General features: G+C 42.2%; 2 protein-coding genes across 3 annotated transcripts; one reads left to right on the top strand and one right to left on the bottom strand.

The window, feature by feature from the left end:
• Positions 1–1,805: 1,805 nt before the first annotated feature.
• On the bottom strand, positions 1,806–16,856 carry tubgcp5 (tubulin gamma complex component 5). 2 transcript variants are annotated; one of them, XM_075484795.1, is made up of 24 exons: positions 16,670–16,856; positions 15,446–15,666; positions 15,283–15,336; positions 14,472–14,580; positions 14,200–14,296; positions 14,025–14,104; positions 12,826–12,961; positions 12,575–12,692; positions 10,603–10,692; positions 10,372–10,465; positions 10,012–10,249; positions 7,244–7,446; positions 7,038–7,153; positions 6,682–6,950; positions 6,394–6,592; positions 5,944–6,132; positions 5,674–5,856; positions 5,520–5,604; positions 5,308–5,428; positions 4,775–4,926; positions 2,846–2,971; positions 2,578–2,666; positions 2,317–2,417; positions 1,806–2,166 (listed from the first exon to the last, which is right to left on the bottom strand). In XM_075484795.1, the coding sequence occupies exons 2-24, from the start codon at positions 15,577–15,579 to the stop codon at positions 2,120–2,122; spliced, it is 3,030 nt and encodes a 1,009-aa protein (XP_075340910.1). In that variant the 5' UTR covers positions 15,580–15,666; positions 16,670–16,856; the 3' UTR covers positions 1,806–2,119. The 2 variants fall into 2 exon arrangements, with proteins under 2 accessions (XP_075340910.1, XP_075340909.1); XM_075484794.1 differs by lacking the exon at positions 16,670–16,856 and having other exon boundaries at positions 15,446–16,002.
• On the top strand, positions 16,088–21,210 carry chst7 (carbohydrate (N-acetylglucosamine 6-O) sulfotransferase 7). Its single transcript, XM_075484796.1, has 2 exons — positions 16,088–17,641; positions 18,720–21,210. Exon 1 carries the CDS (start codon positions 16,349–16,351, stop codon positions 17,609–17,611), a length of 1,263 nt encoding a protein of 420 aa, XP_075340911.1. The 5' UTR covers positions 16,088–16,348; the 3' UTR covers positions 17,612–17,641; positions 18,720–21,210.
• The last annotated feature ends 2 nt before the right edge of the window (positions 21,211–21,212 follow it).

Raw genomic sequence — 21,212 nt, 5'->3', positions numbered from 1 at the left:
GACCACAATGTTACTGTCAAGTATGACATGTTTCACCAGGCTGGGTGTCTCACGTTTTGTGCATCAGTCCAGGCTTGAAAAAGCATTGTGAAAAGGGCTTTTGAGTACAGAGCAGCCCCCCCCCCCCTTGACTCATAGCTCAAATGAGGCTAATAGGATAAGTCTAATCTCTGTTTTATACCTTGCACAGTGAATGAGGGGGAAAAGGACGGCAATGCTTTCTGGGATAATCAGTGTGATTTAAACTGGGCAGCATTTCAGCGCAAACAGACATGGTTCTCTGCCTCTGCAAAAAGTAAGTGGAATCTGAACAATGCTTAAACAAATCACTTTTCAAGGTCTACAAATGTCAGCTTTCGTTACTGGGAGGAAAAAACACCAACCACACTGCAGGGATCAGAGACTGCATTATCTTTTTCACCACTTTTCTCATTACATTATGCTTCAGTCTCATCTTTATGCATTCATTTTAATGAATGAATTGTTTACTTATTAATCTACACACAATACTCCACAATGAAAAAGCGAAGTCTAATTTTTTTTGTGCATTTATAAGAAATGAAGGACTCAAATATCCCACGACATAAGTAGTTAGACCTTTCATGTTATACTTGGCTGAAGCAACTTTAGAAGCAGTAGCAGCCTCAGATCTTCTTATCTTATTGGGAATGATCTGACAGACTTGGCACTCCTCTACCTTAGATGTTTTTCCCCTTTTTATTTTAGTTTTGGTACAAAAGAGAAGTTGTGCTTGTGGGTGAGTATAAAGCCGGGTCTCTGGGTCCACATACAAATCTGTAGGGTTCCAACGGCTTCTGCCTTGAAGTTGACCTTTTGGGTCAGCTACCTCGAAGCTTCCTGCGCATGGTGATGTGACGCACAGGATACATTACACTGTACAGGTGTAGATAGTTGTGATTCTCTGCAAAGTCTCCTTTAAACAATGCTGGCGGTCAGCCGCAGAGCGAACCAGACCAGGCTGGTGGGCTCCAGGTTGCGGAATAGGGTAATTACAGGCCTCGTGAACAAGTGGATATAGAAACTGTGTATTGACTTTAATCCGATCACAACATAGTATAAAGAGGCCCTGGGGGAGAGGTCAATTGTCAGCATCATAAAAAAAATTAATAGGAACTTAAGAAGTAGTAATAACTCAAGGTCTGTGAGAATGTAAATGGGATATTTTAGCCTTTTATATACTAATCATCAAAGCACTAAACCGTTTGTTTTTGTTCATCATTGTGTAGGACTGTGTGTATTAACGAAAAGAAAAAGGTTTTAAAAATTAGTCTGAAACATATCTGGAAAACCACAGCCTGAAAATGATGTCCAACAATGTACACAAGATATATGAAAACCGACAAATGTGTCATACCGGTTTTCATTGATGGAATTAAATTGATAATAAGAAATTGTTTTTTCGTCTGGATTATAACTTCTTGCCAAGTTGAATTTTTGTAAAATTTAGGGTTTCTTGAACTCATTATGAAATAATCAATAACACTGCCAATATACAGTATGATTACATACAGAAATTAACTCAGTATTTTCTTAAAAAAAAAATTAAATAATGTATAAAGAAATAATAATAAAAGTAGAAAAAAAAAAACCACAATGTTCCTGTTACCTTCACTAAAGTAGTTCATTTGTTACTTTTGTTCGCCAGCTGAATTTCAGGTCGGTGTGAAATCATATAACAGTATAAAATGCAGAACTATCTGTCAGTTTGCACCGCTGAATTGGTTGATCACTACTTTGATTTACTGATTTATCATCTAGCAATCAACATTACACAGAAAAAGACATCACTGTGAAGTTTTTATTGTGTTTTACTGGCACAGTATACATGTACTATAATGATTTATTTTCATACACATTCTATTAACAATGAGTTTATAGAAAAATGACAAAAGCACTTTTTTTTTTTTTTTTTTATAAATACAGAAGCAGACGCGTGTTGACAAGCAGCTCGTGGAACACAGACCCCTCCATCTCCGACAGTCTAAGCAGATAGTGACATCATAAATTACACATCATCAAGAACAATGAAAGCTGTCTGAGAAAAGACAGAATAAAACAATGGAGTTGACTCCAAAGTGCTCAAACACTGGATGATCGCTCAGCACTGCTCAAATCCTGCCATCAGCGAGAGGGCCAGAGACTCCACTGGATGAAAAGAAAAAGCAGAGCAAAGTTGATTACGTCTGGTTAATTGTTACCATCAATCAATAAAGAATAAAGTAAGAATGGAAACTTGTTTCAACGGAGCATTGGATTTACTGGGAATCAATGAGTTCAGTAAGAGGACTGACTTACAATGAGGAAAGGAGCCACGACAAACTGCCTTATTGAGAATAGTCACCAGGAACATGTGACAGTTTTTGAAATCTGACTCCATTTTATCAATAGACTCGATCCTGAAAGAAAACACAAGATGCAGTTATAAACTGAAGAAATTCATAGCAGTACATGTGTGATGGATGTGGTCATCTATTGAAATGACAAAACAAAAAAATAGTTTGTCATCTTTTTTACAGTTTTATCACAATCATATAACTGTTACTTCAGAGCTCTTACTTCCAAGCTCCAAATCCGGCTTGCCATCGGTCTGAGAAGATGAGGACTAAATTGAGAACCTTCATTATCGCCTCCTTCACAAAACTGACCTGAGAAAACACAACAGTCTCAAACACACGCCCACCACGAGGTTACTGTGCAGCTTAAGCTGAGGAAAAATGCTGCTAGATGCTGTAGACATTTGTTATTTTCATCGTGGAGGGTAAACACCACTTAAGTATTGGGCCTGCGCTGAACTCTACGGGGGACAGCAGTATAAGCTGTTTACCTTTTCCCTCAACAGGCAACGGTCATGGATAGTCGCCAGGTATCTGTAATGGATCTTTATTAGCTGGTCCAGGTCCTTCGCTTCCTGTACTTGGTGCTGAAACTCCAGTCCCGTGCTGTGCAGGATCTGCCGTAATATTATTAGGATATTATAGATATTACCTCAGCAATCAATTACGTGAAATCAAAGTTTAGAAATGCCAAAGGCGTGCGACAGGTTTGCTGTTAGAAAAGAAGCATTAACATGAAAATCCTGGTTAATGAACCAAATGGTGCAATTATGTATTGTATTAAGTCTACAAATAACTTATTGAATTCCGTAATCCTTAAAAAGCCCGCCCCCCTCCATTTACTGCCAACAGACACAGGAGCATAAATAAAAACATATCTCTGTCAGGCTTTTATGTTTCTATCTGCGGCAGGACAAAGTAATAAGATGACATCATTAAAACTAAATCAAAGGGTGGAATATTAAATGCAAATATGACATTTCTGCTCGTTTCACATGGCTGTTTTTATCTAGAGGTAAATAAAAATGACCATCACAACTATGCAGACATGATCTCAACCATCACTAATAATCACAATAATACAATTAATCCACAGGCCTGCGGGTGACAGTTTAGAAAGAGCAGCTGTGACTACTTTAAAGTGAATTATAGATGAATTCTATTCATCCGTTTCATTTTCAATGTGGTGTTACTGTGCGTGCTGGCCCACTTTAATTGTCATCATAACTGAGGCGCATCAAAGGAATGGAGCCATTGTTATTGTTAGAAAGAACACGACTGCGACAAGTTTAAACACCGGTGGAGAAAAGGGCCGATTGAGTCTTCAGCAACGAGCCGTTTTACTTCACTAAATGAAGTTTTAAGAAATGGAAAAATTATTTGGGGCCCAGTCAAATAGTTTAAAAAAATGTTTTAAACTTTTAAAAGTTATTTTCCTTGACTTTGTTGGAAAAAGTCATTGGGTTAAAAGGAAGGTGGTAGGAGAAATTCGGAAGGACTCGGGAAAAGACGGCCAAAATCATCGCAAATGAGAATCTGACCACCCTTACACAAAGCTGTGACGTGGGTCTGCAGCACTGAAAGTGCAAATATTCAATAAATATTCTACAAAAAGTCCATGCAATCTTATCATGTTGTTGCACAGATGCTAAAGCCACAAAGGTGAGAGCTATCATCATCACAGGCTGCTCAGATTTACACTGCAGTCGCGGTACGTACAATTGGATAAATACAATCTACTGTTGGTTTAAAAGTTGCCGACGCAAGGAACATCCATCCATCCATTATCTATACCGCTGAATCCGTCGGTCGGGTCGCGGGGGGGCTGGAGCCTATCATTAGCCTATCAATGGGCGAGAGGCGGGATACAGCCTGGACAGGCTGCCAGTCCATCGCAGGGCCACATAGAGACAAACGAGACAAACAACCATGCACGCTCACACTCACTCCTAAGGACAATTTAGAGATGCCAATTAACCTAACATGCATGATTTTTTGGACGGTGGGAGGAAGCCGGAGTACCCGGAGAGAACCCACGCATACACGGGGAGAACATGCAAACTCCACACAGAAAGGCCCCAGCTGGGTGTTGAACCTGGAACCTTCTTGCTGTGAGGCGATGGTGCTAACCACCACACCACCGTGCATGCAAGGAACAGTTGGATGGAATTATCTCCTTTCTTTAGTAAAGAAAGATTCAGTGTTTCTTAGGCTAAAAGAGATAATAAAGGAAGGATTGGAGCTTCTTTCCCTTGTATTTCTCTCAGTTAGAAACCTTCCTAAGCACAAAAGAATTTTCAACCACACCCATGGTTTATATGCAGAAAATGAAGTGAAATGGACCCATGATTGGTATTCACTACACCTGCGCTATTCCAGCTCTCCATATGTCTGCTATAAAAAGCTTTGACTCCTCTTACCCGGGTCATGATGTAGTTGTGAAGGCTGTTGACGAAGTGCATCAGCTTGACCCGCAGCAGACACATTCTGTGAATCTGCTGGTTTACGGGCTCTTTCAGCTTCACTTCCTCAGCGGCAGCTCCTTCCAGTTTCTTAGTGACATCTACAAAATCTTTTGTACCAGAGATAGCACAGACACTGAGAATAACAATGCATAACCACCCACCGATTTGTTTTCAGAAATGCACAAATCATTTAAAGAGGTTTCGTTTGGCTGTCTTAATGCCAGACCACTGACCTCAGCTAACAAGGACAGCATTTCGATTGATCTGCAAAGCATTGCCTTAAATAATTGATCATTTTGTGGAATAAAATGTCAGAAAATGCAGAAAAACAATTATTTATAGTTTCTTAAAGCCTGAAAAGTGTTGTTTTGTCTGTTCGATTATCTAAAATCTCAGTTTGCAGGGAAAAAGGGAAAAAAGAAGGTCAATTCAGCTGGAATATTCATTCTCTGTTAGCCATCTTAATCATTTAAACTCCAAGCTCATACCACTGAATCGTAGTGTGTCCAAACTGTATTTGGCCCATTTGATCTGCAGCAAAAGTAGAAACACTTGATTGTAAATCTTCTGACACTCAGAGCTGATGACTATGTCAACTGGCCAGGGAACCTGTGGAGAATAAAACCAAGCAAATGTGAACAAGACTGTTTCAAAAGCATGAATAATATCCAAGCAAATGCATTTGCTCTACATCGTTTACCTTGTAACTCAGGGTAAGGACCTCTAAATTATTCACAGGGTGCTTTTTTCTGGAAGGGTCAATGGTCTCCAAACAGACCGACAACCTATAAAATATGAAACGTTGGAGAAAATATGGATTTTTTTTTTTTAAACTTCTAAAAGACGTGCAGTACCTGCTACTGTCCTCTGGGTTGCGCTGTCCAACTGCCTCTTGCAGCTGCACGTTCAGAAAAGAGGGCTGCTGCCAGATTTCCTTCTCCTGAACCTTGTCAAAGATGGCTGTGTAAAAATCGTACATGGTGTCCCCAGCTTCTAACAGGAAGTAGTTCCTCATTGCCTGGAGATATTCCAAGATCCTGTGGAGATATCAGGCAGCCCATATGATTGATCTGATTTCACAAGAAAAGCAGCCGTTACTCGTTCTCCCCCAAAGTGATGCTTACTTGTAATCTTTCTTCAGCGTCTTCATCAGGTTCCCACAGCACTCCACGTACCTCCTCTCGATGTGGGGGTAGAGGCAGGAACGCAAGGTGAGCTCAAATGTCTGGCAGGTGACAGACTGAGACGAGCGGTCCACGATGAAGTCGCCTCCGGAGAAACGTTCGTGGAAGTCGCTCTGCTCCAAGTAGAGCCTGAGGAGAAAGTGAAGAGAGGAGCTTTCTCAAATTTAAAGGCCTTACCCAACCAAGTCCAAGACAAATAAATATAGCTCTTGTGAAACAGGAAGCCACAAAATTCATATGACGACTTTTAGAATCAGGATAAAACTAAAGACCAAAGCAGCATTTTCCCCCAGACACACAGCCTTTATATTACATTCATTATTAATTTCCCATCTGACAAAAGTGTTTCTTTAGTCTGCAAGTTGCAATTTGAAGGCTGCTACTTCATACCTGGCAAAGTTTATGGCCAACAACGGATCGTGGACGTCGTCGATCTCCAGGTGCTGCGCCATGATGGAGTGCATCTTTATCAGACTTCTCTTTGTGGCCTGCTGTTCGCTCACAGAGTCTATTGGAGATCCCTCTTGGCTGCAGAGGCGCGACTGCACCGATTCCAGAAACAGTGTGTATAAACTTTTCCTCTCTGCATCTGCAATGCAACATTTTATTAGGAGTGTTACCTGGATGAAAAAAAAGACATGCAAACAAGTGCACAGGACAAAGAGAGTGAACACTGACCTCTGGAGGATTTCTCTGACTGCTCGGCTTCTTTCCAGTCCAGATTTTTCAGCAACTGCATGGATTTCCCAGCCATGATAATTTGCTTCAGGACGGGTTTTAGGAAGGACACCATAGTTAACTGCCTGTTGCTGGAGCCCGGCTCCCCTCCTGAGCTCCCGCTGGCTGCATCGTTCAGCTTCTCCTCATTCTCAACAGTTTCTGACACACTGTACAGTGTGTAGGTGGCGTACCAGAAGTCCCTGTGGTTTACTGGGACATCCTTGTTTCTGGGCAAAAACAGGGAGGAAAAACATAGAAAAATCAGAGGAAAGATGTTACAATTTGATTCCTGTTAAACAATCCCTGCAAGATACCTTTGGATGATGAACTCTTTGGCAGGATCAAACAAATGGCCATGAACAATCCATTCATCCACAATCTCTAGATATGGCCTGACTGTCTCTGTCCATAGAGAAAACAGTAACGCCACCTGGCAAGGAAAGAAAAATGACACGTTTAGAAGAGCTTTCGTGTAAATAACCATAAATTACAAGCAGGACTGACTGAATGAAGCACTCACCGCTTGCTCTGATGCTTCCCCAACGCTGTCGTACTCAATGATAGCCTTGTAGAGGGTATTGAGCAAGTGAGAAGCCCGCACAACATTTGGGGTGGCAGGCGGCACTTCAGCAACTCCCGTGCAGAAGACTTTGTGGAGCACTTTGATCTGAGCCAAGTGCGGGCTGAGTCTCTCCAGAACTGCAGACAGGGTTATCGTCTCATCTGCAAAAAATAAATAAATAAAATAAATAAAAAAGACAACTTGTCAAACCCTGACTCGCATCATAAACAGAGCCCTTAGAGAGCCCAGAGATGTCACGCTTGGGTGAACACATATCAACACAGCATTACAGCACGGACAGGTTTTAACTTAACAGTCAGGACTGCAGGACACAGTAACTGGGTAAATCTCATGTGGGATATTTCAGCAGTACAAACAAAAGTTGCCATTCCAGCTAAAGAAGTTAGGAATTGAAAAAAAAACCTTGCGTCAGAAGCACATCACCAGTACCCCCTCCTTTCACCATATCACCCCCGTCCTCCAGCAGCTTCACTGGCTCCCGGTCAAATTCAGAATTACTTTCAAAACTCTACTTTACACATTCAAGGCCATCCACAACCTCGCCCCCCATATCTGTCTGATGTCCTCTCCATTGTCATCCCATCTCACTCCCTCAGGTCATCCTCCTTTCTAACGTGCCCAGGGACTGCAGATGGAAATTAGCTGCTAAGCTACAATCTGGTGCAGGTCATCTCTTTACTTTGTAATTAATGTACTTTGCACATGGTCCCTGACTAAATAAACTAAACTAAACTAAACTCCTCCCTCCACCTCTCTGTGCCCTCTGCCCGTCTCAGCACCATGGGGAGCAGAGCTTTCAGTCGCTCTGCTCCCCAACTCTGGAACTCACTCCCACCAGACATCCGCAACATTGAGTCTTTACCCCTCTTCAAATCAAAACTCAAAACCCATCTGTTTCAAGCTGCATTCTCCCTCTAGCCTCTTTTTTAACTTGTGTTATTTTATTTATTGTGTTTTTAATGTGTTGTAAAGTGTCCTTGAGCGTTGAGAAAGGCGCTTTTTTAAAATTAAATGTATTATTATTATTATTATTATTTAATCCACAGGGCCGTTTTCTCCCGCATTCGGACATACAGGAACTCGGGACCATCGCCCTCAGTTCCTATAACTATTTCAGCTCCTTCTCCGAGGCTGGGTCTGACGTAGGTGTTTGGTGGTCGGTAGCTACGCCCCATGTCAAGTTGTCACGGCTGAAATGTTTCCTCATACGACACAGACACAACCTGCGATTGTTTAATAAGTTAAACTTACACGTTGTCTCCTTTGTCTGCAGCGCTCTGCTCTCCTTCCTTCATGAAACGAAGAAGTATCGCCTGCGCTCGATCCTGACTCTCTCTGTGTGCTCTTCCAGCCTCCATGTTAGACACCCGATGTGATCGTCCATGATTAATATCACCATCATGCAGACCATGAACACGGTGGCCTCCCCGCTCTCCATATTAGCTTCTTGGTGGTGTTTTTTTCTTCTCTATTACTTTTTGCAGGTTTTGTTTTGTTTTGTTTTGTTGTTGAATGTGGCGCTAAAGTAACACGTCACCGTTGCGTCGCATCAGTCCCGACTCATGTGCGAATGCAGACTGAAACAGTTCCGCTGGGGAAGGACAGTTATCAGAACGAAATTCGAGGAGGACCGTTCTTAGAACGGCTCTGTCCGAATGCGGCTATTGTGAACTGTGACATCTATCTATCAAAACTATGCACTTCCCTCTACAAATCGAGAGCTTTGTCCAGATCACCAAGTATTCATCACTAAATAAAATACTGGAAGTCCCTGTGCTGGTTCAGAGTTGTCGAGACAGAAAGAGATCATTGGGGAAAACTGGTTTCAAAGAGGCGCCAATAGTCACCAGGTCTAGAGCCTAGAATTGCTTTAAAAAAAAAAAAAAAAATTTAAATAGAACTTTGTGATTTCAATTCAAATGAGAGGGAAAAAAAGCTAAAAGAGCTTGTGTCTAATCCCACGAAAAGGAAACAAAAAACCGAGCTCCAGAATGGAATTGGAGTCAAACCTGCCAAAGAGGTCACGATTTGTTTCATTTGGTGTCTGTGCACACCATTTGTTAACGCCAGTAAAAAATAAAGCTGGTCTGCGAAACAGATTATAAACGGCTGCCATCAAAAAACATTTTTTTTTTTTTTTAAAGAAAAAAGAAAAGTCATTTATGCTACTCTACACAATGCATCACTGTTAAAAAACGGCAAGTGGGGATACCAAAACATCGCTTGTGGTTTGTGAAAGGAGAAACTTTGTCCTTAAAACAGACCTCACTTCATGCTTTTAAGCCTGATTTTCACAGAGCAGACATGATTGTATCCTCTTTCGGGTTTCCCCATCGTGTCTCCTGACCTTGTGTCTTGCACCCTCATTGGCTGTAGCTCCCCACTCACCAACGCCTCCCTGCCAATTGCCTCAGAATATCAAGCAAGCTAGAAATTTAGTCGGAGACTGCGACGTCTCAACAAGCCTCACAATGTCTTTGAAATGTTCTCACATAGCACTTAATGTCACCCGATGGACCTGAAGAGCTGCTTCACAGCTGGGTCATTTGTCGGGCACCTCCAATGTTTGTCTGCAACATGAAAATCAGGCTTGTATTCTCGTAGTGTGAACGTGGCTCAAGTGTGACAAAGATCTGCTAGTGTGAAATGCGCTGTATAAAGATTTACTCAATGGTTACGTCCCCTTAAACAATACTTCCACTTGCCATTGCATATGAGTTCTCTTTCGATTGCTGTCAGCTCTTCTTTGAAGCTGGTGAAGTACTTGTTGAGTGCCCACACAAAAGCCTGGTAAGTCCTAAAAGGAGGCTCTGAACCCTTCCTGGAGCTGCCTGGCAGGCAAGGCTCCGAGCTGTACCCTGTCACCTCGTCTATGAACCTCTGCAGTCTGAACACAGCCTGCCCGTACACAGCGATGTGCTCCAGCACAGAGTGCAGGCAGTTCTGCAGCACAAAAGAGGAAAAAAATCTCATTCCTCTCCATAACAGAACACACACACACATATATATATATCCATCTATCTATCAATCAAACTCAGCAGTTCAGTGCAAGATTTCTAACTTACACTGGTCAGATGGGTTACCACCACGTTATTCCTTACTGATACTTTTCCTTCGTGATGCTGGAAGATAAAGTGTTTCTTAACACCAGAGAGGAGCCTGCAACGTAACAATCACACAGGTCAAATTCATTCAATCTCAAAGTGTATATTCTGAGCATACAGAACAATTCTACTTGTGAGAGGAAAGCAGAAGTGAGCAGAGGAGTGTCACACTGCAGCATCAGCACGTCTTACCACAACGTCTCTCGTATTACTTGGGTCTCTGTGACAAAGGCCTTTTCTTCTGGCAGATACAGTGGATCAGTGTTATACAAGTGCTGATCCCTGAAAAGAGAAACACAAAGTATTAAACATTTTAAACCATTTTACCACATGAATAGCCAACAGTAAACATTATCATTAACATTTCAAAAGGAGCCACAAATGAGATTTGCATGTTTATTTATAAAAACTGGTACTTGCACTCACTTTGTACCTCATGAGCACATTTAGAATTTATTTCCCAGGGAAAATGTCATTTAACAAAGCTTTTTCATACGGTGCAACTTGTTGGTGAATTAAAGCACTGTGAAAAACTCTTGAGCCACCTCTCATGTCTTCGTGTCTCTTTTTTTTTTTTTTTTTTTAACATTCTGTTTATTGGATTTTTCCATATTCAAGACAAGTATTTGAATAACTCATTGTGAACATATTTTCAACCCAAGCCCCCCTCCCACTCCCTCCTCCCATTTCTGGTATATATGTCTACAGAAATGTACTTAAATACATATTATATACAATAGGATCATAACATAAAATAGGCACAAAAAAAAGAGTAAATAATTAAATAATATAATAAAACCAATGAAGAGAAAATACATGGATAAATATATAAAAGAAAAGACAAATAAAATGTAAATAGTTTCTCTAGTCAGCAGCTATATCTAGTTTTGGTGTGGCCCTTCAATCAACTATGTCCGCTGTGTGCAGATGCTTAATCAGATTACCCCATATTCCCTCATATTTATCTGGTCTTGTTGTGTTTTAGATTGTACATTATTTTCTCGTTAGGGATACAAGAGGTCAGTTCACTAAGCCAAAGAGAGGGTGGGGTGGTTGTTCACTCTTCCATTTAAGAGCTATGCATTTGTTGGCTATTGTCAAAGCTATTCTTGTGACTCTGATTTTGTTGTCCCTTACAGGCAGCATCGACGTGTCCCCTAATAGAGTTAGCCTTGGTTTAAGAGGAATATTTGTTTTTGTAATCTTGGATATGGTTCTAAGTATTGTTTCCCAGTAATTGGACAGTTGTGAACAGGACCAGAACATATGAAGAAGAGAGCCAACTTCAGATTTGCACCTTGGACAGTATTGAGAGATTGTCTGATTTATTTTGTGTAGTCTTTCTGGGGTGTGATAGACTCTATGTATCAGATTATATTGGGTTATGTCTTTGTGTTTCTGTTCCAAAGGAGACAGAAGAGAACAGCTCTCAGGGCTTTCTGAAGGTCTTTAACGTCAGCTGCTTTTTCCACTTATTTTCAGTGTAGTCCTTGTACCTGGCCACTTTCAGAGGAATATGTTTATATGTGAGCCACTTAACACTGACCAATGAATCATTCAAGCCCAAAAAATGCAACCTATTCAAAGGATGAACCAGCGTTGTGTCTAATCAATTTTACAATGTATCTGAGGGCACTTTGTCACTACCTGGCTTTGATCACATTTCTTTAGATGCAAATACAAGAGTTTGACAAAGAAAGAAAAAAAAGAAGTATTTTTGCTCCAACAAGGATGAGTTATGACCTGAAAAATTGGCATATCGCAGCATGGTGTGCAGTGTGTCCTTAAAATATTTGGTCAGAAAACGGAACAAAAGGCAGCCAACATACAGAGAAAAGCTTTGGAATGTCCTCCAAGAAGCCTGGAGAACTATTCCTGAAGAATACTTAAGGAAATGACAAGAAAGCTTATCTAAGAGGGATCAGGCTGCGCTGAAGAATTAAGGGGCTCATACCAAATACTGACTTGCTAGCGTGATAAAACTAAAACTCTGTTATAGTAGTTACATACTGTATTTCCATCAATGTTTGTTCTTTTAAATAAATCAACCTACTTCCTGTTTTCCTGACAATATACAAAGAAATGAGGGGCCGCTCAAGGCTCTTCCATAGTACTGTATATTAATATTTCAAATTGAAGGAGATTAGAACAAATGAAGTCTTACCAAACATTGAGCAAGTTGGAATGTAAATGCAAGCTGTGAGGAAAACGAGGAGCATGAGTCACCCAGTATGGTGTCACGACATGCTGTTCAAGCCAGGCCCGTGCGTCTGGCTCTCCCACTGGAAAGGCACACATAAACATGGCTTTAAGCCACAGATCCAGATGCCAGTATTGGTACCATCTCACTATTCCCAAATCTTCAAGATTTCACAATCTGTTATTATGTTGTTTGCTTGTGCGAATGGTTCCCACCTGTCCATGTAACTGGAACTGTCTTGCTAGTGTTGTCCTGGTCCTCCTGGGGGGTTCTGTCCAACTGGATCCCAGAGTCCTCCCTGCTGATTGGCTGCTGGCTGTCTTCATCCTCGCTCTCATCCTCAGACCACTCCTACAAGGCAGTCAGATTATGACAGAATTCCATCTAATCCAGTTTGGGCTTTTAAAGGGATAATCCGGAGTAAAATGCACTTTAGATAAATTTACGGGATGTTGGGAGTACATACGTTGAGTTGACATCAAAATCATGTCATTCGGATGTGTTTTGAGAATTTCGATTTGACCGTTTTTAGCCAAAAGTCGTTAGCCTGGAAGTGAGAGGGGCATATCATGTCACCGCTACAAAACGCAATTTTTATACCTCTTCTACAGCTCCAAACAACATAACACTTACGTGGTAGTGAGTAAAGCCAAACCGAAGTGTCCCGAGGTCTTCATGTGGTCGGATATAGAGTCCAGAATGAATTTAATCAAGCCAGTACCTGCTCTCAATCAGAGCTCTTCCGTCAACATGAGGCTATCTCACGCGAGACATCACGTCACGTGACATTTCAAAATTCCAACCTGTTAGTAAGCTAGGCTTTGCTGTTGCATACAACTTCATTTCACTTTCGAAAGAAATACTGGACTATGTTTGTAAAAAAAAAAAAACGGCAACGAAATTGTGACTTTCCAGAGCAAGTTACTCCACACTCAGCAATCAACTACGGACTCACGTGACATGATGTCTCGCGTGAGCTAGCCTCTTGTTGACGGAAGCGGCTCTGATTGAGAGCAGGTACTGGCTTGATTAAATTCATTCTGGACTCTCTATCCGACCACATGAAGACCTCGGGACACTTCGGTTTGGCTTTAGGGACCCTCTACTCACTACCACGTAAGTGTTATGTTGTTTGGAGCTGTAGAAGAGGTATAAAAATAGTGTTTTGTAACGGTGACATGATATGCCCCCGTCACCTCCAGGCTAACGACTTTTGGCTAAAAACCGTCAAATCGAAATTCTCAAAACACATCTGAATGACATGATTTTGATGTCAACTCAATGCATGTACTCCCAACATCCCGTAAATTGATCTAAAGTGCATTTTACTCCGGATTATCCCTTTAAGTCTTTTGAGTTGAAAAATACAGGAATTCTTGTCCACAAAAAGTATGTTTGGAGACGATTTACTCACAGGGGTATCTGGGTATGGCCCAATGTCTATGTCCTCACCCTCCATCAGATATTTAGCCCAGTCAAAGTTGTCCTCTGGTTCTGCACAGACATAAGTTAATAAGGTCACAATTAATGTGGGCAGGTGACGGTTTTAAAATAATACTGAAAGTATTACAAGTGGAACATCAGCTCACCCGCCTCCTTCAGCCTGGGTCTCTCAGTAAAGTTTGTGTTAGAAGGGGACCCCGACAAGAAAAGCAGCAGGGACAGAATGCTGCAGTGTGCGTCTGTCTGTCAGGATACAAAGTGACACATCATACAGTTCACCATCATTTTTTTTTCTAATCCATCTATCGTGAGGATGTTATGGCTATAGCATTGGTAAATATAGGACATGAGGAAATGCAATAAGGAATGATGTCAGCAAAAGCTTCTGTCTGCTCATGCAGAATTTTGTCTTAATTACCTTTGTTCCATCTGTACTAGGTAGTGGTGAGTTCAGGAACTCTTCAGTCAGCCTCATCCAGCTCTCTGCTTTTTTCAAGTCCGAGTGGACCATTAGCTTTTCATAGATTCTGAAAAAAAAAAAACATAACACAATATGCACGACGCCATTGTGCAAAATTTTTAAAAAAAATTAAAAATCAAGTGGCTTATTCAGTCAACGATAGAAAAAGCAATTCCAGTCACATAATCAGCAAACTATTGTGGTGAAATGTGAAAGAACTTAGCTGAGCAGCTTATCATACGATTTACAGTAGCATACTCAGGTGCCTTGAGATGACATTTGTTTGGATTTGGTGCTACATAAATAAACTGAACTGAATTGTAAATGATTACGGATGTCGAAAGGTAAATTGGCTGAACAACCTCCGTGTAACTTTATACAAAGTTAGGAAATATTCAAATTCAAAAGCAGGACTTTGAAAATTATATATCTGAGGAGGTGTGGTTCCATTCATTGGAATTACTACAAGTTAACCTCCACAAGCTCTTTAACTGTATGGGGTTTTCACACAAAAAAAAGAATTTGATGAAGATTTCTATAATTCCTGGACAGAAATCCAAATGAGTTGGGATGAAGAAGGATTTATTATTATTATTATTATTATCTTTTAATGGTATTTAGTAAGAGGTTTAATACAACGTTTATAAACTGCTGGGCTTTCATTTTGATGGCTACTCACCTCTTTATGTCTTTGATTAATTTCTAAAAAAAAATTAAATCAGCCAGCCCTGATTATATTCATATACCCCTCCACCAAACAGTCACTCACCCACTGATACTGCGCTGAACTTTATGGCTGTCAACGTCCAAGTACCGATGGAACCTAAACAAACGAAGATACTGTTAGCCAATTATTAGCATAACTTTTTGCGGCTAGCTAATATTTGACAATTTATCGTTTGACAAGCTAGCTCTGTTAGTGGCTAACTTACTTGAAATTTGACCGCGCAAACTTCAACGCAAGCTGGAAATTCTGGTCCTCTTCATCCTCGACCCCGGTGATACATTTAATCAACTTCTTTGCTTCTCTCTCCGTCTCCTTTTCGAAGGTGCTCCAGTGTGTCATGATGTTACCTATACAGCAGTTAGCATGGCACGCGATGTTGCATGTAGCTGGCTGTCAGCCCTGCCGTTGGTGTGGTGGCTCTGCAAGCTGAGAGGTCAGTGCAACAAAGAATATGTTTCAATATGACATTTAATACAAAGGCAAAAGGCAAGTCCGCTTCAGCTGTTTTGTCCATTGATTATCCCAGTACTGCGCGCCGTTTACGTCCCACAACAAACTAGTGCGCAGGCGCGACATTAAAAGGGGTTAATTTCGTCGATTTTTTTTGTTTCACGTTTATGTTTGCGTTAAAACTGTCTCGTGCGGCTATACAGGTCAGTTCAATCCACAAGAACAACCAAAGAATGAGTCAGATTGAAAGGAAATAACGTTTAGTTTACATATCCCCCATAATTCTTTGGGCTGTAACTGAGGTTAACGTAACTCGCGACATTTGAAACATCTTCGCTTCAACGCTCTGTGATTAAGAATCACTGTGCTCCTCCTCCATCCTACGTAATTTAACGATTTCTTCAGAAATAACAGGGGTAAATGTACATTTACTGCTTCACAAATGTTTTTTTTTCAAAAGTTATTTCACACATTGTCATCAAATATCTGTAATACATAAAGGAAAGCAAACCTTTTCTTTTTATCGTTAACGGGGCGTGGCTAATCCCGACACACACACATTCACGCATAACTTTAGTGTAGCGAGTGCGGTTCATCAGAAAGCGCTGTGCCGACCCTTCAGAAAACAACACATCCAGCCCCCTTCCGGCAAAAGGAAATGAAGAGGAGGCTACATAAGAAATACTTGATTTTGATACTGGCATATTCAGGTTTACTTCTACTAATCCCGTACGTGTTAGATTACCGGGATAAATCCGCTCAGCACGCGAAACTACCACAGCAACAGCCCAGATGCCCAGATTTGGAGAACACAGTGGCGCTTCTATGGGATAACGGTTACAAAGTCAACGGCAGCGATGCAGTGGAGTACGCAGTCAACAGGAGCCAATCTCGGATACACATCTACCTCCATGCGACCTGGAGGACTGGCTCCTCGTTTTTGGGGGAGTTGTTCAACCAGCACCCTGATGTTTTCTACCTGTACGAGCCCATGTGGCACATATGGCAGGCTCTGTACCCCGGGGATGCGGGCAGTCTCCAGGGCGCAGTGCGAGACATGATGAACGCGCTGTACCGCTGCGACTTCTCCGTCCTCAAACTTTACGCCGGCTCGCAAAACATCACCACCTCCTTCATATTTGGTTGGAAGATGAACAAGGTGATATGCTCGGAGCCGATGTGTGACGGCCACAAGCGTCACGAAATCGGGCTGGTGAAAGAGGAGCAGTGCGCAAAGTGCCAAAAGAGGGACCTTCGTGAGCTGGAGAGGGAGTGTAAAAAGTATCCGGTGATGGTGATCAAAGGAGTTCGCGTTTTGGACCTCAGCACGCTGGTTCCTCTGATGAGAGATCCCGCTGTAAACCTCCAGATAATTCAGCTCTTCAGAGACCCGAGGGCCGTGCACAACTCGCGCCTGAAGTCCAAACAGGCCCTGGTGAAGGAGAGCATCCAGGTTCTGAGGAGCAAGAAGCAGACCGACAAGTACAAGCGTCTGCTGGTGCCGAGCAACAGGATGAACCGGGCGGAGAGCTACGTCTCAAGCGCCATGGAGCTGATCTGTGATAACTGGCTCAGTGACATGATGCTGGTGGTGAACTCGCCTCCGTGGGTGAGGAGGAACTACCTCCGCATTCGGTACGAGGACCTGGTCCTGCACCCCATGGAGGAGCTGCAGAGGCTGTACCGCTTCTCCAACCTGTCCACCTTCCCCGCTTTGGAGAAGTTTGCGCTCAACATGACGCACGGTCAGGGCTACTCATCAGATAAACCCTTCCTGATATCATCAAGGGATGCAAAGGAGGCTATATATGCGTGGAGGGAGCGGCTGAATGTGGAGCAGATCAGTCAGGTGGAGGCCTACTGCAGCGAAGTCATGAGGCAGCTGGGGTATGAAAAAAACAACATGGAAAAACCAACATGAGGATGAGCCGCGAGGGATCAGCGGGGCAAGGTATGGTGAGATGTAATGTGAAAGTAAATCGAGTCTGAATCAGTGTTTGACAGTGAAAACAACTTAGTAGGTGTAGTGCAGGAACCTTCACATTCACCCACATTCAGGCTTGTACAGGAAGTGTGTGACTGTTCTGTAGCTCAGTAACCTCTGACCTCCCTCTGATTGAGACAGTAAACATGTCATCAGACAGTGCAGACATACAGCAAAACAGCTGGATTTCTGTGTATTTTAAAGCCAGCCTTGTACTCAGAAGCAGCTTTTGCTGAATGTTTGATCCTCACTGAGCAGAGTCAGGGCAGAATTTGACACCAAAGGGCTGTTTTCTCTCGCTCTGGCTGAAGGTGAAAAGTTCCTTGTCAAACTAGACCACGCAAGATTTGTAATGGTCACACATTTCATGGTTGTGGTGCTTTGGTTGGCTTTTTTTTTTTTCTTCTTCTTCTAATGTTTTCTCCCCTGGGTGTACTCATTACTCATCAGATTTTGAATTTCAGTTCAAGGTTAACTGAATAAGAAATGCGGCTAAGTATTAATCATTGAGAAGAAAATGGAAAATCCTTTTCCAACAGTGCTTACAGAGCACAACTGACACCACAGTGACCGGTTTGAGTCGCGGTCAAAGTGAGACAATCAGAAACATTTCTGCCCTATTTATGACCAACTCTTCTTCTGTTTAATAGAGGCCTCATTGTTGTCCCCGGCTCCCTCTTGGATAGCCAGGGGCTGGCAGCTAGTCACTTGGCTTTAGACTGTGCTGTCAAGAAGGGAGTCATTGTGCACGGCCGTCCGTGATGGGATAGAGCTCTCGGGGGTTACAAGCAGGCTGTCACCACCAGCTTTCTGAAGGAAGGCCCTTTAAAGCTAGGCTGCCTGCAAGCCGTCAGCACTGAGCACATGCAGGGTGGAGGCACCCGCTGCCTCCACCCTGCATGTGCTACCATTAAAGGTTATCATTAATCCTACTGTACGTCTCTGCGGTCCTTATGTTGCTGCATCTGTTTCACTGTGCCGCTGTGTCATAATGTCAGGATTTTATCTTAATCTTCAGCTAATTTTCTTTCTCCCCCTCTTCCAGGGTCCTTGTATTCACAGCTGAGGGCAAAAGGTGGAATGACAAAACAAGCTGCAGGAATGTGGTCCACAAAGAGCTCACAAGCGTGCCTCGTGGGTTGTTTTCCTTCACCCGAGTGGGGTCGACGAACTGGAGAAAATCTGAGCGAAGAGAGCAGCCAATCGCAGAAGGATGTGTTTGTAAGGAGGAGAAGGCAGCTTATTTTTACAGTGTTGAGACCAGCAGGGTCAGTGCAGATAGAGAGAATGTGAGGGGGATAAACAAGAGAGGAGGCTGGCTTGTGCAGCCGTTACACCGGCCAGCCTCGGTCCCTCTGTCCTTTTAGCAACACTAATCCGCCCCCACCCCTCACCCACCACCGTTAAATCCCCTACAAGTGAGGGCCATAAAAAGCCCAAAAAGGATCCTTCTCTGAACATGGATCCAGGGTGGCAGCATCAGGTTCGCTCTCACCTGTGTTTTTTATCCGTCCAGAATGACTAAGCCAAGAGACGACAGTCTCGAGCATTACTGATACTAAACCACAGCAGGCTCACTAACAATACTAATGCAGGGCTGTGAAAGAAGAAACTACAGTATTTTCTGGAAAAGGGGCCCTCACTGAGGAACTATTGTTCCACCCCCGGCCCCTCAGGAATCCAGACAGCTGCAGCACCCCACTGACAAATCACTCACATGGGTGTGAATTTTTGTAATATCTCGCAAACTTCTCGGAGATCCGACTCTGTCCCGACCCTAGTTGACCTCCCGGCAAGATTTCACAAGCACAACAAATGCTACAGATTCATATGGTTACCTGTGTTTGCTAGTTCTTGTCTAAAACATTGTGGATTGCTGTGGTATCCTTTTCCGACTGAGGAGGTGTTACAGAGGGGTTTAACGTTTTCCAGCATCCACATATCAACTTCACAAGTTGGTTTTGCAACGACTTCTCGTTGGAACACCCGTAGAGGTTTTCGTGTCAAAGAAAGAGAGACATTTTAAACTATTTATACTGACTTACTTAAATATAGAGTTAGACATGATAAAATGTTTTCTATGTGCATTAATGCTGGGTGGCATGACTGGCAGTTCGCTTTATAAGCACACAAAAATAAATCTCTGATCCACGTTTGTAATAGGAGTGAATGTGGGCTTTAAAGCACACCTTGCAGTTGGATTTTTTTTTTCTTTTTATAAACATGAACTTATTCATTTGAAACTGTGCAACTCCTCTCATGTAGATTATTTACAGTTGCTCTAATTGGGCCTTCACATACCAAACAGCTTATAATTGTATACAGTTGTGATACAGTGAATGCTTAAAAGCACTTTGGAATTTGGTAAGACTTTGGACTGAATATTTGGTCTGAAGTTAAACCCAACGGGCCTCCATAAGGGGTCCTGCTCTGCCCAAGGCACAGCCAGCAAGGAGCCAGCCAGCACAAACTCATCATGTACTATATGCAGTATATGCTGTATGTGAGTGTAAAAATGTTGTGAACTGAAGGCTGGCTGTGGATAAATGTTGTGGAAAGCACTCGGGTGTCATCTTATGTCTTTGTGCTGGAAAATAACTTAACTGCGGTTTCTACTTAGTCTTAAAGTATGGAAAAGCTTGAATTTATTGGTTTTCCAGGGCTGCATAGAAAGATGGTAAAAAGAAGATTACAGAAGAAGAGGAAAAAAAATTCAGAATTTCTAAAAATAAATTGATTAAACAAGTGGATTGCTTTTCAAATAAACTCTAAATGACATATAGACTCTGCCACTATTATTATGCCACCTCATGGATCATCTGTAGCTCTGAAGCTTCGGGTTTAACATCGCCATGTTGAGTTACCGACAGAACAGATATCACCTGAGCCCCAGCAGCCTGGCTGGGGCTCAGGTGATGGCTGTCAGTTCATTTCAAGGTTTGCAGTTCAGTTGTCAGTCCACCGTTTCTCCATACAGCACGTTGCCATCTTTGGACATGATGCAGAGCCCCAGGTAGCTCCCAGTGGCAGTACCTTGCATGTCTTGTATTCTTGCATCTCAGTTGTGTTTGAATGTGTGAATGAGAGGCACATTGAAGAGTACCATATTAACATGGCTAATGTTAAAAGATGTGGTAGAAATGTAAATCATTTACCATACATTGGCTACTTGTCAGTGACAAGTTAGCCTCGCTCTAAAGCATACCCTGATTCATCTATTTTACTCTAAAGTGGAATATAGTTTTGATTTGAAGAAGACTTAATCTTATGAGGACCACTAACTCAAGATAAATATGGGTAACAAACCAAGTAAAGTTCATTCCCTGTAAAACTACAATGTACCCTGTATTAGCTTTGCAGCCTATATGGAAGGTTATGCATTGGTTTGTTCCAAGAACTAGAATCTTCTGGCAAATGTTAGCATTGCATTTTTACATTTTGTTTGAGTTCCAGGTGAGCCAAAAAGGAACAAAAAATAATAATAACAGGAGGAAGTATGTGTTACAATCTCCAAATGCTTTCTTTTGGTGGCATTATG

The sequence above is a fragment of the Odontesthes bonariensis genome, chromosome 15 (genome assembly GCF_027942865.1).
Source record: "Odontesthes bonariensis isolate fOdoBon6 chromosome 15, fOdoBon6.hap1, whole genome shotgun sequence".
Lineage (NCBI taxonomy): Eukaryota > Metazoa > Chordata > Actinopteri > Atheriniformes > Atherinopsidae > Odontesthes > Odontesthes bonariensis.
This window is presented reverse-complemented; position numbering and strand designations above follow the sequence as displayed.

What these genes read in the sequence shown, in the direction of transcription:
- tubgcp5 (XM_075484795.1), bottom strand. Translation starts at nt 15,579, where the DNA reads ATGACACACTGGAGCACCTTCGAAAAGGAGACGGAGAGAGAAGCAAAG. An exon ending in AAAGAGTTCATCATCCAAAG is followed by an intron (nt 6,951 to 7,037) that starts GTATCTTGCAGG and finishes GTTTTTGCCCAG; the next exon opens with AAACAAGGATGTCCCAGTAA. An exon ending in ACAACTACATCATGACCCGG is followed by an intron (nt 2,972 to 4,774) that starts GTAAGAGGAGTC and finishes ATATTACGGCAG; the next exon opens with ATCCTGCACAGCACGGGACT.
- chst7 (XM_075484796.1), top strand. Translation starts at nt 16,349, where the DNA reads ATGAAGAGGAGGCTACATAAGAAATACTTGATTTTGATACTGGCATAT.